The sequence below is a fragment of the Oncorhynchus kisutch genome, linkage group LG5 (assembly GCF_002021735.2).
Source record: "Oncorhynchus kisutch isolate 150728-3 linkage group LG5, Okis_V2, whole genome shotgun sequence".
Lineage (NCBI taxonomy): Eukaryota > Metazoa > Chordata > Actinopteri > Salmoniformes > Salmonidae > Oncorhynchus > Oncorhynchus kisutch.
The window spans coordinates 61,998,726-62,016,111 of record NC_034178.2 but is presented as its reverse complement, the minus strand read 5'-3'; the positions used below and the strand labels follow the sequence as shown (position 1 = coordinate 62,016,111).

General features: G+C 42.7%; 1 protein-coding gene across 3 annotated transcripts; it reads left to right on the top strand.

Annotated features, from left to right (window-relative positions):
• Nucleotides 1-3,691: 3,691 nt before the first annotated feature.
• LOC109891380 (transmembrane protein adipocyte-associated 1 homolog) lies at nt 3,692-17,072 on the top strand. Of its 3 annotated transcripts, none has more exons than XM_020483867.2 (11): nt 3,693-4,181; nt 4,681-4,846; nt 5,669-5,801; nt 6,189-6,275; nt 9,461-9,533; nt 10,289-10,368; nt 10,526-10,636; nt 10,961-11,021; nt 12,299-12,401; nt 14,203-14,283; nt 14,622-17,072. In XM_020483867.2, exons 2-11 carry the CDS (start codon nt 4,722-4,724, stop codon nt 14,881-14,883), a joined length of 1,116 nt encoding a protein of 371 aa, XP_020339456.1. In that variant the 5' UTR covers nt 3,693-4,181; nt 4,681-4,721; the 3' UTR covers nt 14,884-17,072. The 3 variants fall into 3 exon arrangements, with proteins under 3 accessions (XP_031681482.1, XP_020339456.1, XP_020339457.1); XM_020483868.2 differs by lacking the exon at nt 3,693-4,181 and adding an exon at nt 4,323-4,571; XM_031825622.1 differs by lacking the exon at nt 12,299-12,401 and having other exon boundaries at nt 3,692-4,181.
• Nucleotides 17,073-17,386: the final 314 nt, after the last annotated feature.

Sequence of the window (17,386 nt, the reverse complement as noted above, 5' to 3'; positions counted from 1 at the left end):
CAAGAAGGCCACAAAAAAAATGACATCAAGTCACATTATAACTACTGTAGCTTTGATTGGACTGATCATGTCAACATCATACTTTAAAAATCTTAGTTAGCAAGCTAGACAAGCAGTCATCATCATGAATCACGTCGACAATCTATTGGCAAAATCCTTGTCAAATGGAGAGAAATTATAGATAAAACGTATCGGTGCTCATCGGCCATTGGACATGAACATTACACAACAACATGGGTCAAAAAAGTTTCTGTCAATCCAGCGTGACAGTTCAAAACAACTGGGAACTCGGTAAAAAACAGTTCCAACTGGGGGGAAAAAGTTGCCAGTTGACTTAAAAGCACCATAAATCCAGAGAATGACTGACTTTGATGACAAATCTTGACGACAAACTTTGCACACGAGGACCACCGCGCCACCTTTCTGTTTTTGTGAGCACAGCACAACCAGGTGAGTCCAAAAATGTATTGTATGCTGCTGCATACAGTGCATTCGGAAAGTTTTCAGACCCCTTCACTTTTCCACATTTTGTTACATTACAGCCCTATTCTAAAATGGATTAAATAACCATTTTTCTCAATCTACACACAGTAACCTATAATGACAAAACTAAAACAGGTTTTTAGAAATGTTTACAAATTTATTACAAATATAAAAAAATTCAATGTATATTTGTATTCAGACCCTTTGCTATGAGACTTGAACGTGAGCTCAGGTGGATCCTGTTTCCATTGATCATCCTTGAGATATTTCTAGAACTTGATTGGAGTCCACCTGTGGTAAATTCAATTTATTGGACATGATTTGGAAAGGCACACCCCGGTCTATATAAGGTCCCACAGTTGACAGTGTATGTCAGCAAAAACCAAGCCATGAAGGAATTGTCCGTAGAGCTCCGAGACAGGATTGTGTTGAAGCACAGATCTGGGGAACCAAAGAATTTCTGCTGCATTTAAGGTCCCCAAGAACACACTGTCCTCCATCATTCTTAAATTGAAGAAGTTTGGAACCACCAAGACTTTCTAGAGCTGGCTACCCAGCCAAACTGAGCAATCGGGGAGAAGGGCCATGATCAGGGAGGTGACCAAGAACCCGATGGTCACTCTGACCGAGCTCTGTGGAGATGGGAGAACCTTCCAGAAGGACAACCATCTCTGCCTTTATGGTAGAGTGGCCAGACGGAAGCCATGACAGCCCACTTGGAGTTTTCCAAAAGGCACCTAAAGGACTCTCAGACCATGAGAAACAAGATTTACTGGTCTGATGAAACCAAGATTGAAGATGGACACTATCCCTACGCTGAAGCATGGTTGTGGCAGCATCATGCTGTGGGGATGATTTTCAGAGGCAAGGACTGGGAGACTAGTCAGGATTGAGGGAAAGATGAACGAAGAAAAGTACAGAAAGATCCTTGATGAAAATCAGAGTGCTCAGGACCTCAGACTGGAGGAAGGTTCACCTTCCGACAACCCTAAGCACATAGTCAAGACAACGCAGGAGTGGCTTCGGTACAAGTGTCTATGTGCTTGTGTGGGCCAGCCAGAGCCCTGACTTGAACCTGATCAAACATCTCTGGAGAGACCTGAAAATAGCTGTGCAGCGACGCTCCCCATCTAACCTGACACAGCTTGCGACAATCTGCAGAGAACAATGGGACAAACTTCCAAAATACAGGTGTGCCAAGCTTGTAACATCATACCCAAGAAGACTTGAGGCTGTAATCGCTGCTGAAGGTGCTTCAACAAATAATTGAGTGAGGGGTCTGAATACTTATGTAAATGTTATTTTTCAAAAGTGTTTTTGTTTTGTCATTATGGGTATTGTGTGTAGATTGCGGGAAACTGTTTAATACATTTTAGAATAAGGTTATAACAAAATGTGGAAAAAGTCAATGGGTCTGAATACCTTCCGAATGCACTGTAAATGGTGTAATATGCCAGGGAGATATGTATATTAAGGCAGCTCCAAAATGCAGGTGTTTCAGCCTAGTTCAGTGCTTTTTGTGGTGGTGGGGCAGCCATCAGAAAATACAGTGTAGGGATTGATAATGTTCTCTAGTTGCGCCGTGATTGACTCAGTGTACTGTCACTCATGGGGACACAACGTCACTGCAAAATCTATGGGGAGAGCTTGACAATTCAAGCCTGTTGGGTGCTGCTATAGAGTTACATTAGAAGTTCCCATCCAAGAAGGCTCAAGGTCATTGGCCACAAATAAGATGACATCACATCACATTATAGCTACTGTAGCTTTGAACTGATCATATCAACATCATACTTTAAAAATCTTAGCTAGCAAGCTAGACAAGCAGTCCCCATCATGAATCACGTTGATAATCTATTGGCAAAGTCATTTTCAATCCATGTCATATGGAGAGAAATTATGGATAAAACGTATCAGTGATCATAGGCCATTGGACATGAACATTACACATCAAGTTGGAAATTGCAAATTCAACAATGATTAGTTTGGATGGAATCAGTGTGGCTAACTGAAAGCGTTGCAAAGCAATCACTAGCCTGCTATTCAGTGGAGTGGGTGTGTGGTCCAAGTCTGGGTTTAAGGGTCTCTTTTCCAAACTTAAAAGGATAAACATTCAACAACATGGGCCAGAAAGGTTTCTGTCAATCCAGCATGACAATTCAAAACAACTGGAAACTCGGATTTGGGAAATCTCAGACTTCAGTGAGTTCAAGACAACTGGGAACTCGGTAAAAAACAGCTCCGACTGGCAGAAAAAAACAACATTTTGAATGGTCATCCAACTTGCGCTCTTTCTAGAGTTCTGACCTGAAGATCACTGACATCCATGATTCAACTTTCTTTTTCCCCCCAAGAGTTACCAGTTGTCTTAAAAACACCATAAATCCAGAGAATGACTAACTTTGATGACAAAATGTGCACACGAGGACCACCGCGCCGCGCCACCTTTCTGTTTTTGTGAGCACAGCACAACCAGGTGAGTCTAAAAATGTCTTGTATGCTGCTGTAACAAAATGTGGAAATGTCAAGGGGTCTGAATACCTTCTGAATGCAATGTAAATGATGTAATTTGCCAGGGAGAAATGTATACTGTAGCTAAGGAAGTAATACTAAGTGTATGTTGTGTAGTAAGCTGTTAGTAGCCCATGTGGTTCATCCTAATAATTGGGTCCTTTTCCCCCTCATAACGTAGCTTAATGTTCTGACTTGGTGGTGCACATGTAGCCTCTTTACATTAAAAACCAAAGTCTAACAGAATTCTAGTCATTCCAATAAATGTTAATACCCCTTGATCTTCAAGAATAGGACTTGGAAATATTGAAGTATAGATTAGCCAAATTGTTTTACCTGAGCATGACCCCAAAACTAAGGATTTATTAACCAGCTCTACTGTTGTTTATGATTTTGTTGTCATGGGGGACTGATTGCAGTCATGGAATGACATGCTTTGAGCACTACTGAAAAGTGCTATTTACATGTGAAAAATGAATGTCATATGCTGCATTTGCTATAGACCTATTGTTTACCTTTTGTTGCTGACACTTGATAATATGCAGCTGTTTTAAAGGGCAAATCCACAGTTTGTTTCACAGTACAAGGGGAGGGTCATGTGAAAATATTTGTTATGTTGTGGAGGGGCGCATTTTTTGTTGACACCTTTTCGTTGGACCAACCCCTCCCACCAGTACATTTCGATCTGTCCCTTGATGTTAGAGCTAGTCTTCAAAGACAAGATGCAATACTGGCAAGCTAAATAGTTTATTCATATAGCTGTAATACGAATTGTACAGTATCGCATATTACTGGTTACTTATCATGATAGGTACAAATAATTGCAATAATGATGCTTATTTGCATTTTTCACGTTTGTATATGGCGATCCCTAAACTGAACCAAATCGAAGTGAAAGGGAGAATCTCAATCGCACAATTTTCGCATCTTCTCAAAACCCATTGTAGGAGAAATTCAGGGGGACGGGACCTCGCTTTCTCATCCACAGTTTTGAGAAGGAGGCGAAGAGAGATGACGCGAGGGTAAATAAGTGAAAGCGGTTTGTCAGGTGACTAGCTGGCTCGGATAATTAATGAATTTAACAGTCGACAAAAGTATGATATCTAGGTTGTTTGTACCAACAATATTGTCCGCGAAAAGTCCTGCACAATAAACAATTTCCCCCTGAATTTGAGACTACTGAAACGGTAAGATGATTGTTAGCGTGCTAAGTTATGTTATTCAGTTTTGACGTTAGCTAGTTAAGAAAAAGTTATCTACTAAAAGTGTAAGTTGGCTCTCTAACGTCAGCATTTAACTTAGTTACTGAGTTACTAAGTTACTAACTTACTGTTAGATGCGTCAGTCAGCATTATACGTAACGTTAGCAAGCTAACGTTACTAGTAGCCAACTAAGTTAACAGCAAGTTTCGTGACACTGACCGGTCCTTCCACCGATACGTAATGTTTACCGCCTGACGTGGAGAAAGACCAGATTGAACAGACAGCCAGTAATTTAAGGTTGTGTGGTACAGAGCTGACACAACAAGCGTGTTGAAGAAACCCTTGCTGAATAATTTCCCAATCTATCTGCATCTGTAAATATACCTACGTTAGGGAACAAGAGAACCGCTATTAATTCACCGTGAATAACAACCCATTGTGGCAATTGTATCCCCTGTAACACATATCTGCCCCTACTACTAGGCTTTGAACGCATTCTGTTTGACACCGTGACTGCTGGGGTGATGATTGCGCAATACAATGGCAGTGTATTGCCTACCTCAGTGGAGAACACATCAGCAACACCAACCTGGGGACCAGAGCCTCACAGATGTTTGCAGGTCCTATACGAGGACATTGGCGAGTTAAGGTAAGCCAGTTAGGGCTGTGTTGGTCCTGTCACTATAATTGTGCTTCTTTTCAACATACTGCATTACCTCAATGCAACATTTTGAAACATGTTAAGACGAGGTGTCAGCTCAGGTGGGACATTCACATTGCTGGAACTGTTGAGTTGTGTATTTAGTGTTGTTGTAAAGACTGTAGTGTAGGAAGAACAACACTTTCTCTTTTGAAATAACAACCATATACACTGTAGAAAACAAACTGAGTTTCCATGACAGACCAAGAAAATCCAGGTGAAAGCTATGATCACTTATTGATGTCACCTGTTAAATATACTTCAATCAGTGTAAATAAAGGGGAGGAGACTGGTTAAATAAGGATTTTTAAGCCTTGAGACATGGATTATGTGTGTGTGTGTGCGCCATTCAGAGAGTGAATGGGCAAAACAAAATATTTGAGTGCCTTTGAACGTGGTATTGTGGGAGGTGCCAGACTCACCAGTTTGTGTCAAGAACTGCAAAGCTGCTGTGGTTTTTACACTCAATAGTGTTCTGTGTGTATCAACAATGGTCCACCACCCGAAGTTGTAGTCAACATGGGCCAGTATCCCTGTGAAATGCTGTCGACGCCTTGTAGAGTCCATGCCCTGACAAATTAAGGCTATTCTGAGGCCAAAAGGGGGTGCAATTCAATATTTGGAAGGTGTTCCTAATGTTTTATACACTGTGTAGACTGCACAGCAGGTGACAGGGTTTGGATTGGTCAATAATAAGGGTTGAGTTTCACAGCCCAATCTTCCAAGACATTTTCATGTCCTTTTGCCTGTCTCTCACCATCTCCCCATCAGAGTGCGGTTTTGGGACCTCATGCTGCTCATTCCCAATGTAATCTTCTTCATGTTCTTGATGTGGAAACTGCCCTCAGCCAGGGCTAAAATCACACTCACCTCCAGCCCCATCTTCATTACCTTCTACATTCTGGTAGGTAACCACTTATATCCAATCTCTGGAAATAGGACTTGTGCAGATAAGAGAAGTGTAGACATATACAAAAAGTAGGCTCTTGCTAGATTTTTTAAAAGGCTAATTACATGTAGTTTGACAGCTCTTTGATATGCTTCAGATGCTGAATATAGAATTGAGCAAAAATAAAGGGATAACATAGTGGGTTAACTGAATTCATATTGATTCATTTCACAATATCAGATGGTAATTGCTATCTCAAACATGTTTTTGAGATATTGGTTTTCTACCTTATACTGATATGAACACAATGACACTGACAAATATGGATAATGACGAACCTGTTTGCCCCCACTGCCCACAACCCCTCTTTTTTTAATGGATGTCTGACCCTTGTCCTCCCAGGTTTTTGTGGTGGCAGCGGTGGGAATCACCCGTGCTATCGTGTCCATGACCGTCAGTGCATCAAGTTCTGCCACCATCATTGACAAGGTAAGGCCACATGTAGGGCATAAATGGTGACACCACCTGTGCTCAAGCTACTTACAGTGCCTTCTATCCCACTTGTAGTGTGAAATAGACTTTCTGTCATCATTCAAAACAGCTAAAGGCTCTTTGCAACAGCTGTTGTAGATGCACAAAGACTTTGGATTTGTAATGCACTACACACAGATGAACGTTATATGGAGGTAGATCATAAGTCAATGAGTGTCCCCGGCTTTAGCCCATCTTGCGTGAAAAGAGGTACCCTGAGGGACTTTCGGATCCAGAAAAGCATAATATCACAGGACATTTCACAAGATGATTATCTCAGAACAGAAAGAGGGCAGTCAGATGTCTGCTATGATCAGGACAAACATGGCAGATATCTGAGTGTTTCTTTCTTTTCTGAGATAGGACACTACAAGATGACTGAGGTAAAATGTGTTTTTTATAGATTGCTGTGATAGAAAGGATAGAGGGGACAGGGGGATACCTCGTCAGTTGAACAACTGAAATGTGTCTTCCGTATTTAGGGCTGTGGCGTACTGCATCAGCATCGAATAGCCCCCGCGATATGCAACTTTTCAGGGAGGTCAGGAACCAATATACACAGTCAGTTAGAAAAGCGAAGGCTAGCTTTTTCAAACAGAAATTTGCATCCTGTAACACTAAAGTCCATGGAGAATAAGATCACCTCCTCCCGGCTGTCTACTGCACTGAGGCTAGGAAACACTGTTACCATCGATAAATCTACGAAGAATCTACGAAGAATTTCAATGATCATTTTCTACGGCCGGCCATGCTTTCCACCTGGCTACCCCTACCCCGGCCAACAGCTCTGCACCCCCCGCAGCAACCTGCCCAAGCCCCCCCGCCTCTCCTTCACCCAAATCCAGATAGCTGATGTTCTGAAAGAGCTGCACAATCTGGATCCCTACAAATCATCTGGGCTCGACAATCTGGACCCTCTTTCTAAAATTCTGCCGCAATTGTTGCAACCCCTATTACTAGCCTGTTCAGCCTCTCTTTAGTATCGTTGGAGATCCCTAAAGATTGGAAAGCTGCTGCGGTCATCCCCATCTTCAAAGGGGGAGACACTCTAGACCCAAACTGTTACAGACCTATATCTATCCTGCCCTACCTTTCTAAAGTCTTCAAAAGCCAAGTTAACAAACAGATCACCGACCATTTCGAATCCCACTGTACCTTCTCCGCTATGCAATCTGGTTTCCGAGCTGATCATGGGTGTACCTCAGCCACGCTCAAGGTCCTAAACAATATCATAACCGCCATCGATAAAAGACAGAACTGTGCAGCCGTTTTCATTGACCTGGCCAAGGCTTTCGACGCTGTCAATCACCCCATTCTTATCGGCAGACTCAACAGCCTTGGTTTCTCAAATGACTGCCTCGCCTGGTTCACCAACTACTTCTCAGACAGAGTTCAGTGTGTCAAATCGGAGGGCCTGTTGTTCGGGCCTCTGGCAGTCTCTATGGTGGTGCCACAGGGATCAATTCTCAGGCAGACTCTTTTCTCTGTATACATCAATGATGTTGCTCTTGCTGCTGGTGATTCTCTGATCCACCTCTACGCAGACGACACCATTTTGTATACATCTGGCTCTTTGGACACTGTGAACAAACCTCCAAACGTGCTTCAATGCTATACAACTCTCCTTCCGTGGCCTCCCAACTGCTCTTAAACGCTAGTAAAACTAAATGCATGCTCTTCAACCCATCGCTGCCCGCACCCTCCCGCCCGACTAGCATCACTACTCTGGACGGTTCTGACTTAGAATATGTGGACAACTACAAATACCTAGGTGTCTGGTTAGACTGTAAACTCTCCTTCCAGACTCACATCAAACATCTCCAATCCAAAATTAAATCTAGATTCGGCTTCCTATTTCACAACAAAGCCTTCTTCACTCATGCTGCTAAACATACCCTCGTAAAACTGACTATCCTACCGATCCTTGACTTTGGCCATGTCATTTACAAAATAGCCTCCAACACTCTACTCAGCAAACTGGATGCAGTCTATCACAGTGCCATCCGTTTTGTCACTAAAGCCCCATATACTACCCACCGCTGCGACCTGTATCTTCTCGTTTTCTGGCCCTCGCTACATATCCGTTGCCAAACCCACTTGCTCCAGGTCATCAATAAGTCTTTGCTAGGTAAAGTCCCGCCTTATCTCAGCTCACGGGTCACCATAGCAACACCCACCCATAACACACGCTCCAATATGTATATTTCACGTCATCCCCAAAGCCAACACCTCCTTTGGCTGCCTTTCATTCCAGTTCTCTGCTGCCAATGACTGGAATGAATTACAAAAGTCACTGAAGCTGGAGTCTTATATCTCCCTTACTAATTATAAGCGTCAGCTGTCAGAGCAGCTTACTGATCACTGCACCTGTACACAGCCCATCTGTGAATAGCCCACCCAACTACCTCATCCCCATATTGGTATTTTTTTTGTTGGTCTTTCGTTGGTCTCCCAGTATCTCTACTTGCACATCATCATCTGCACATCTATCACTCCAGTGTTAATGCTAAAATGTAATTATTTCGCCACTATGGCCTATTTATTGCCTTACCTCCCTAACCTTACTACATTTGCACACACTGTATATAGATTTTTCTATTGTGTTATTGACTACGTTTGTTTATCCCATGTGTAGTAACACTGTTGTTGTTTTTGTCGCACTGCTTTGCTTTATCTTGGCCAGGTCGCAGTTGTAAATGAGAACTTGTTCTCAACTGGCCTACCTGGTTTAGTGAAGGTGAAGAAAAAAAACATGGAAAAAATCGACATTCACGTCTTCGGTGCCTGGTGAACAGTGGGTTAACTGCCTTGCTAAGGGGCAGAAGGACATATTTTTACCTTGTCAGCTCGGGGATTCGATCCAGCGACCTTTCGGTTACTGACCCAACGCTTCCAACTGCCAGGCTACCTGCCGACTTGCACACCTTTGAGAATGTGGATAAATCCAAAACAGAGGCTAAAATATAAATAATTTATTTGGACGTCATGATGCCCAAAAAGTGCGTGGTGCAGAAAAGAGCATACATAAAATGACACTGATCTGAGGAGAGCGGATAAGTCAAAGAGAAATGCAGATTAAGGAAAGGTGAAGAGGCGTTTTGAGACAACTGAGATTTACCTCTTTTCAATGTTGTCTCCTTAAGGTGCTGTGGGAGATCAGCCGTTTCTTTCTGCTCACCATGGAGCTCAGTGTTATTATCCTGGGACTGGCTTTCGGTGGGTCTTCCAATAACCACAGTATTTTGATTCATAACGACATCTCCTGCAACTCAAATCTACTGTACAGTAGCCTGGTCCCAGAATCAGCTTATGCTATCATGTCAACCGCTTGATAGCCTGGGTGCCAGTCTGTTTCTGCTAACTGTAAAATATATGAAAACAAACACTACCAAGCACATGCGAAATACAAAGATTTCTTAGGACAATATGGAGAAGTACATGACTAATGTGTTTGTCCGGACAGGGTACTAAAAACAGCACATTAGTTAAATATATGTGCAAGGTACAGTCAAAATGTTTAATGATCTGCAAAACTAAAACACTTCCTGTCGGCCCGTCTCACTTCTGCTGTAAGACTAACACTTGGGATGACTTGGTCACCGCAACTGGTATGACTACAGTCACACATATAGTCATGCACTGTATAAGCAGAGGTGGATATATGAGTTGTTTAAACTTAATGTGTCCTTAGAGGGGGGGTGGGAATAGGCTGTTTATAGGCAGTATAAACAGTAAAGCTGTATGCAGTTTTTGGCATAGCCAGGGGTGTGAGCAGGACAACAGATTTGTATTATTGTTTCATCAGGAAAAATCACACAGCATGTACAATTGTTTTTATTTGAATTGGCATGGTGGAATCATCGTCATATTACATTCACTTTGTGTTCGTTTCCAGTATTAAAGACCAACGCACTCAACTCCTTAGTGGTGCTGTTGAAAGCATGGCTTCTAAACGTTTCCTCTGTTGACAGGCCACCTTGAGAGTCAGTCCAGTATAAAGCGTGTGCTGGCTATCACTGCTGTACTGGCACTGGGCTACTCGATCACACAGGTAAGACCTGAATGCTGATTTTTAGTTTGACGATATTTTACATTTTTACTATGTTGTTCCCTACGGAACAAGACCCGGATGTTAGACGCTGAACCAATCACAGCTCCATAGATACCACGTTTCCTCTTAGCTAGGCCTATTCCCTTTGCACCCTCAGGGCACACTGGAGATCATGTACCCCGACGAGCACCTGTCTGCCGAGGACTTCAACATCTACGGCCACGGAGGACGCCAGTTTTGGTTGGCCAGCTCTTGCTGCTTCTTCCTGGTGAGCGGCTAGTGGCTGCAAAGCAAATGCAGTGCTTTGAATAAAAATAAAAGTAAATCTTATTAATGTAATTGTATAAAATATAAAGTTAACTTGTGTTCAAATAATACATGGACAGAGAGAGGATTTTAATCAGTCATGTTGTGAGAAAGGGTCGAATTGAACATGCGTGTTCCACACATTTGGACATGCAATTTAGCCGTCTCATAGTTTGGATTGGAACGAAAATAAGCACCAATGTGTCCACCACTGTGAACACAAATCACTAACTGAATAAACTGTTTGAGAGTACAAAAAGGATAACACTGGTCCTTTTCCTTCCAGGTCTACTCTTTGGTTGTCATCCTTCCCAAAACCCCGGTGAGGGAGAGAATATCTCTGTCATGTGAGTAATTGGGACATTTTATTCACCAAGCAAGCTACACAACATGGCCAAAAGTATGTGGACACCTGCTCGTCGAACTTCTCATTCCAAAATCATGGGCATTAATGTCCCCCTTTTGCTGCTATAACACAGGTCCCCCTTTTGCTGCTGAAACAGGAACGGGCCTTCCCCAAACTGTTGCCACAAAGTTGGAAGCACAGAATCATCTAGAATCTCATTGTATGCTGTAGCGTTAAGATTTCCCTTCACTGGAACTAAGGAGCCTGTCACAAACCATGAAAAACAGCCCCAGACCATTATCTAAACGTTACATTTGGCACTATGCATTGGAGCAGGTATTGTTCTCTTGGCATCCGCCAAACCCAGATTCATCCGTGGAGTCCAATGGTGGGGAGCTTTACACCACTCCATCCGACGCTTGGCATTGCACATGGTGATTTTAGGCTTGAGTGCTGCTCCTCGGCCATGAACAGTTCTTGTACTGATGTTGCTTCCAGAGGCAGTTTGTAACTTGGTAGGACGGATGATTTTTACTCCCTTCAGCAATCAGCGGTCCCATTCTGTGAGCTTGTGTGGCCTACCACTTCACGGCTGAACCGGTGTTGCTCATAGACGTTTCCACTTCACAATTACAGCACTTACAGTTGACTGGGGTAGCTCTAGCAGGGCACAAATTTGACCAACTCACTTGTGGCACCGTCCCAAGACGGTGCCATGTCGGAAGTCACTGAGCTCTTCAGTAAGGCCATTCTACTGCCAGTGTTTGTCTATGGAGATAGCATGGCTGGGTGCTCAATTTGTATACACCTGTCAGCAACGGTTGTGGCTGAAATAGCTAAATCCACTAAGTTGAAGGGGTGTCCACATACTTTAGGCAATGTGTTTTTTTCGGGGTACTTTCCTCATCTACCACAGTTCTTTTTGACTATCTCTTATGTTAATGTTTAGCTGGAGAGTGGCCTAGTGTTCTATACAGCTGTCAACATTCTACAAGGAAAGAGCCACATAATCAACATTATATAATCATTAACCAGATTACCCTGGATACCAGACATAGATGAGTGGTAACTCAGTTCTAGAATGTTGTCATTGATGATAATGAATCTAAAAATGTATTGACATATTCACATTCAGAATTGTTTAATTGATTGTTTATCCATCCAGAGAACAATGTTCAAATGCACAGTATCTAGTTTTTAGGAGTGGTCTGCAGTAGATTCTATAGCTGCAGAGGTAATGCACACCCCTTGTTTCCTCTTGGTCCCCTCCCTCCACAGCTAAGAAGAGTTTTTATGTGTACGCTGCCATTCTGTCCCTGCTCAATCTGGTCCAGGGGCTGGGCAGTGCCCTTCTGTGTGCCGGCATCATAGAGGGGCTCTGGTGAGTGGCTGCTTCTGTGTGTAGAAAGATGTGCTGGAGATTCAAGAGTTTGTTAAGCAAAAGCGTAAAAGACTAAATCATCACACTACAATTTATTCTAATGAAGATCAAAACAGGCTTGAAAACATTCTTATCAATCAAACTTTGAAATATTTATCACAGCGCGTAGTTCCGTTTCTTTACATCTGTGTTTAATCAGTCAACTGTAGCCTAACTGCAAAGCAATGGATTTCTATCTGCTGGCCTGTTATGATAGTGTTATGTAGACCTTATAGCTGATGGACCAAGTACATAATAACTGGTGGTCCAAGTAAAAAGGACATATCTGAAATTCACTTTCCCCTCAAAGCGGAGCGGCTTGTTGGCGTGTCCATGTTCTGATGTTTTATGTGTAGCCTAACTGAAGCCAAGTGTTATTCTGGTGCCGGCCTATGGAGCTCTTCAAATTGTATTAGTCACATGAGCCGAATACATTAGGTGTAGACCTTCCAGTGAAATGCTTACGAGCCCCTAACCAACAATGCAGTTGAAAAAAAAATACAGATAAGAGATAAGTAACAAGTAATTAAAGAGCAGCAGTAAAATAACAATTGCGAGACTATATACAGGTGGATACCGATACAGAGTCAATGTGCGGGGGGGGGGGGCACTGATTATGTACATGTAGGTAGAGTTATTAAAGTGACTTTGCATAGATGACAATGGAGAGTAGCAGTGGTGTAAAGATGGGACGACAATGCAAATAGTCTGGGTAGCCATTTGACAAGATGTTCAGGAGTGTGATGGCTTGGGGGTTGAAGCTGTTTAGAAGCCTCTTGGACCTAGACTTGGCGCTCCGGTACTGCTTGCCGTGCGGTAGCAGAGAGAACAGTCTACACTGTTGTGTCATTGGCAAATTTAATGATGGTGTTTGAGTCGTGCCTGGCCGTGCAGTCATGAGTGAACAAGGAGTGCAGAAGGGGATTGAGTACTCTGTGACCCCCACTGTGTTGAGGATCAGCGTGGGGGATGTGTTGTTACCTACCCTTACCACCTGGGGGCGGCGCATCAGGAAGTCCAGAATCCAGTTGCCGAGGGAGGTTTTTAGTCCCAACATCCTTAGCTTATTGATGAGCTTTGAGGGCAGTGTGGAGGTCAATAGAGATTGCATCATCTGTAGATCTTTTGGGGCGGTATGCAAATTGGAGTTGGTCTAGGGTTTCTGGGATGATGGTGTTGTGAGTCATGACCAGCCTTTCAAAGCACTTCATGGCTACAGATGTGAGTGCTACTTGTCGTTAGGCATGGTGATAGAAATTTTGTAAAACGGATTTAAGTTTCCCTGCATTAAAGTCCCCGGCTACTAGGAGTGCCACCTCTGGGTGAGTTTTCTTGTTTGCTTATGGCGGAATACAGCTCATTCAATGCTTATTTACAGCCAACCTCTGACTGTGGTGGTATGTAAACAGCTATGAAGAATACAGATGAACACGCTCTCTTACCAGATGCCGCTGTTCTATCCTGCCGGTACATCTTCTAATCAGCCAGCTGTATGTTGATATTGTCGTCGTTCAGTCACAACTCCGTGAAGCGTAAAATGTTACTTTTTAATGTCCTGTTGGTAGTTTAATCTTCCGTGTAACTTGTAGATTTTAATTTCCCAAGGAATGCACGTTTGCTAGCAGAATGGAGGGAAGTGGGGGATTATTCAATCACCTACAAATTCTCAGAAGGCAGCCTGCCCTTAAGGTACGGCTACTGCGTAGGGGTCACAGTCAGCCCCCTGTTAAAATGTTGACCTGTTTCTGTGTCATTTGAGCAGCTGCGTGGATGTCACCACCTTCATCTACTTCTCTGTGTTTGCCCCACTCATCTATGTCACCTTCCTCAAAGGCTTCTTCGGGTATGTAGATCAAAGGCCAAAAACTATGGCTTTGTCTGAATGTTACTTGATGTCAAATCCTTGCTTCCGCTGTCCTTTTCTTTTTTGATCAATTCCTCGAGGCTCATTGAGGAGGGGTTCAAAGGAGGGGTCTTAGATCCTCTGATCCAATGTGCTTTGAGGTGAATTGAGGAAAGAAGGATGGAGGACACAGCAATGTTCTTACATTTATATTTGGTCACGTTTTACTGCCACCTTGTGATACAATCTCTCTCTCCTGTTGTCTTTGGTCTCTTTATCCCTCACTTTCTCTCCTCTCTCTACCATCTCTCTTCATCCTTCTCTCCTTCTTCCTCTAGCTCAGAGCCCAAGGTCCTCTTCTCCTACAAGTGCCAGGTGGACGAGCCTGACGACCAGACGGATGTCCACCTGCCCCCTGCCTCAGGCCTGGGCCACAAGGAGCAGCTGGAACGGGGCTCCTTCTACCCCGGCACCCAGATAGATGGCCTGAATGCTGCAACCATGGGCACCGGCATAGCTGCTTACCTGGACAATGTGGCCTCTGGTCCTTTCGGGCCGGGCAGCATAAACAGCGACCGCTGGAGAGCCATCAACGCCTGAGAGGAGAGGAAATGAGAAGGCTGGATAGGGGATGTTGGACTTGTTGAGTGGAGAAGTTGAAGTTTGCTATGGCTCTCTCTCCCTCCGGAGACACTGTGAATTGACTCATTTCAGCCCCTGTCTGTTCTCCATTTTGGATCTTACTGCCTTGTCCATTCTGGCTCAAACATTACATTCTCCCCCAATACCTGCAGGGGATATTTCTACAACTTCAGTCAAGTATTTTCCCTCCTGTAAATGCGTGTGTAGCTGACCAAGATAAGAAGATAATGTAAAGGTAATGTCCGATACATTTCCATCGAAGGATTACAACTGAGGTATAGTCCATTAACTGTGGCCTTGTATTAGATTTGTAATCGTCTCGAATTGAAAAACTCCCTCGCTCCCTGTAGGCCAGCTCTGTTCTTATCGAGCTAGGAGCCTTCTCTAAATTGCATCACTCATAATGAATCAAGTGTGCCCCATTTTTTTTATTTTTATGTTTGATATCAGTGCCCCCCCCCCCCTCCCCTCTTGTTGATGATCGAAATCCTACAGTGTAACGTCATGTACAAATTGAAGACCTGTTTGGCTTGAGTCTACACAGGGACTTGGTATGCCATGTCAGACAATTAGCAGTGCAACTGGTATCTATGTAACTTGTTGCTGGGAGAGACTCAAAATGGACGCCATTCCGCACCCGCATTGCCTCTACCTATTTTATTGTTTGCCGTCGGTTTTATTTATTTTAGTGACTGCTTGGTTTTATGTCGATAGGTAGTTCCATCAGCTGATCATTCCTGGTATTAAAGGTGCTTATGACTTAGGTAAAACATTCCAACTACCAATCAAATGAGATGGAGAAGGCAGGAACAGCGAACTTGTGGCGAAACAATGTTTTTTTGTGGACATTTTTATTTCAAGAAATATTTATGCCCATATACATTGGATTCAACCCAAAAGTGTGTTGTTTTTTAAACAATGTAAAATGTGTTTTCACTATATGAAATTATTGATGAAGTCACCTTATGGGGTTTCCCTTGTGTTCTTTATAGTCAACCCTGATTTCATCACAAAGAAAGAGCAACTTTAAAAAAAAGTCCATCTGCTTGCTCATGATGCTCATCACAAACTAAATACCAATTTTCATGAAGCCCTACTTACTTGCATTAATTCCTACTTGTATGTCTGCTGTGAACTTAGTAGCCCACCACACATGGCTTGCTGGGAAACCAATTCTATTGGTGCCTGAAAACGATGTCATTCCAGTTTGTGTGAATTACGATGTCATTACGATGTTTATGCCCTTCTTGATTTTGTCACTATATTCATTTTGCCAAAAATGATTACGTTTGCTATGATAAAATGTGAAGTGGGTGAAGTTATTCATGTGACATAGCATCCAGTGGAGGCTAGTGAGGGGAGGATGGCTCATCATAATGTTTGATGTATTTTATTCCAGTCATTACCACAAGCCCGTTCTGCCCAATTTAAGGTGTCACCAATTTACTGTGATAGCATCACTACGTAATATAAGACATTTATTTTTTTCATATGTGTAAGCCACCACAAAATAATCGTTTTATATTGTCATTGTAGTATTTTATACAAGTCTTCTGCTTTGCTCTTCCCAATACCTGCCCTGCATCAACAGACTCTGTTGCTTGCTCTCAAACACTGCCTTATATTTCTAGAGAAATGTCGGAAGAGTTGCGTTTGAGGTACGAAATTATACTATACTCAAATCATCATGAGTAAGGTCTCTGGGTGTGGGTTTCAAATGCAAGTGCAGTCATGTTAAAGACTGAATCAAATATTTAAGATGGTAAATGAAAGAACTTTGAAAAAGAGTGAGGATACGTGATACCAGAAATTTGTGAAGAATTTATAGCTCAATGATACACTATTAAAAGAAAAGAACGGTGATGATGTGTTTCAGCATTCCATGAGAGACTATTTAAAATAAGCTTCCTTTTCATTCCTATAGCCTGCCCCTATGTATTTTCTTTGGACCGTGTCTCCCCTTGGTGTTTTGTTGTGGTATTGCAAATGGAAAAGCGTTCCCAGTAAATGTTTCAGTTGTGCATGGCATGCAGTGTTTCAGTTGTCTGGGGTTAGCCAAAGCTGAATGTATGGCATACAATTGTATATATATGTTCGACTAACCAATCATCTTTCTTTTACAAACATGCACAACATTTGGAGATTTAGGTTTCTGGGAGGCAGGGGATGCCTATGATGCATGATAAAATGTAATGGCATTCTGATTTATTTTATCCACCTATACTGTACACAATATACACAATATACTTGGCATGTAAGGTTTTTTTTTTTGCATGTGTTTTTTTGAGGACATTACTTTAGTATTTACTAGTGTTTTCTGGGGGGGGGGATAATACTGTATTTCCAATAGTATACTACAACATTCTATAGGAAGTACTACACATGATCGAAGGATACTTGTGTGTTGTGTATTCTACTTTATAAACTGGGTGGTTCAAGCCCTGAAAGCTGATTGGCTGAA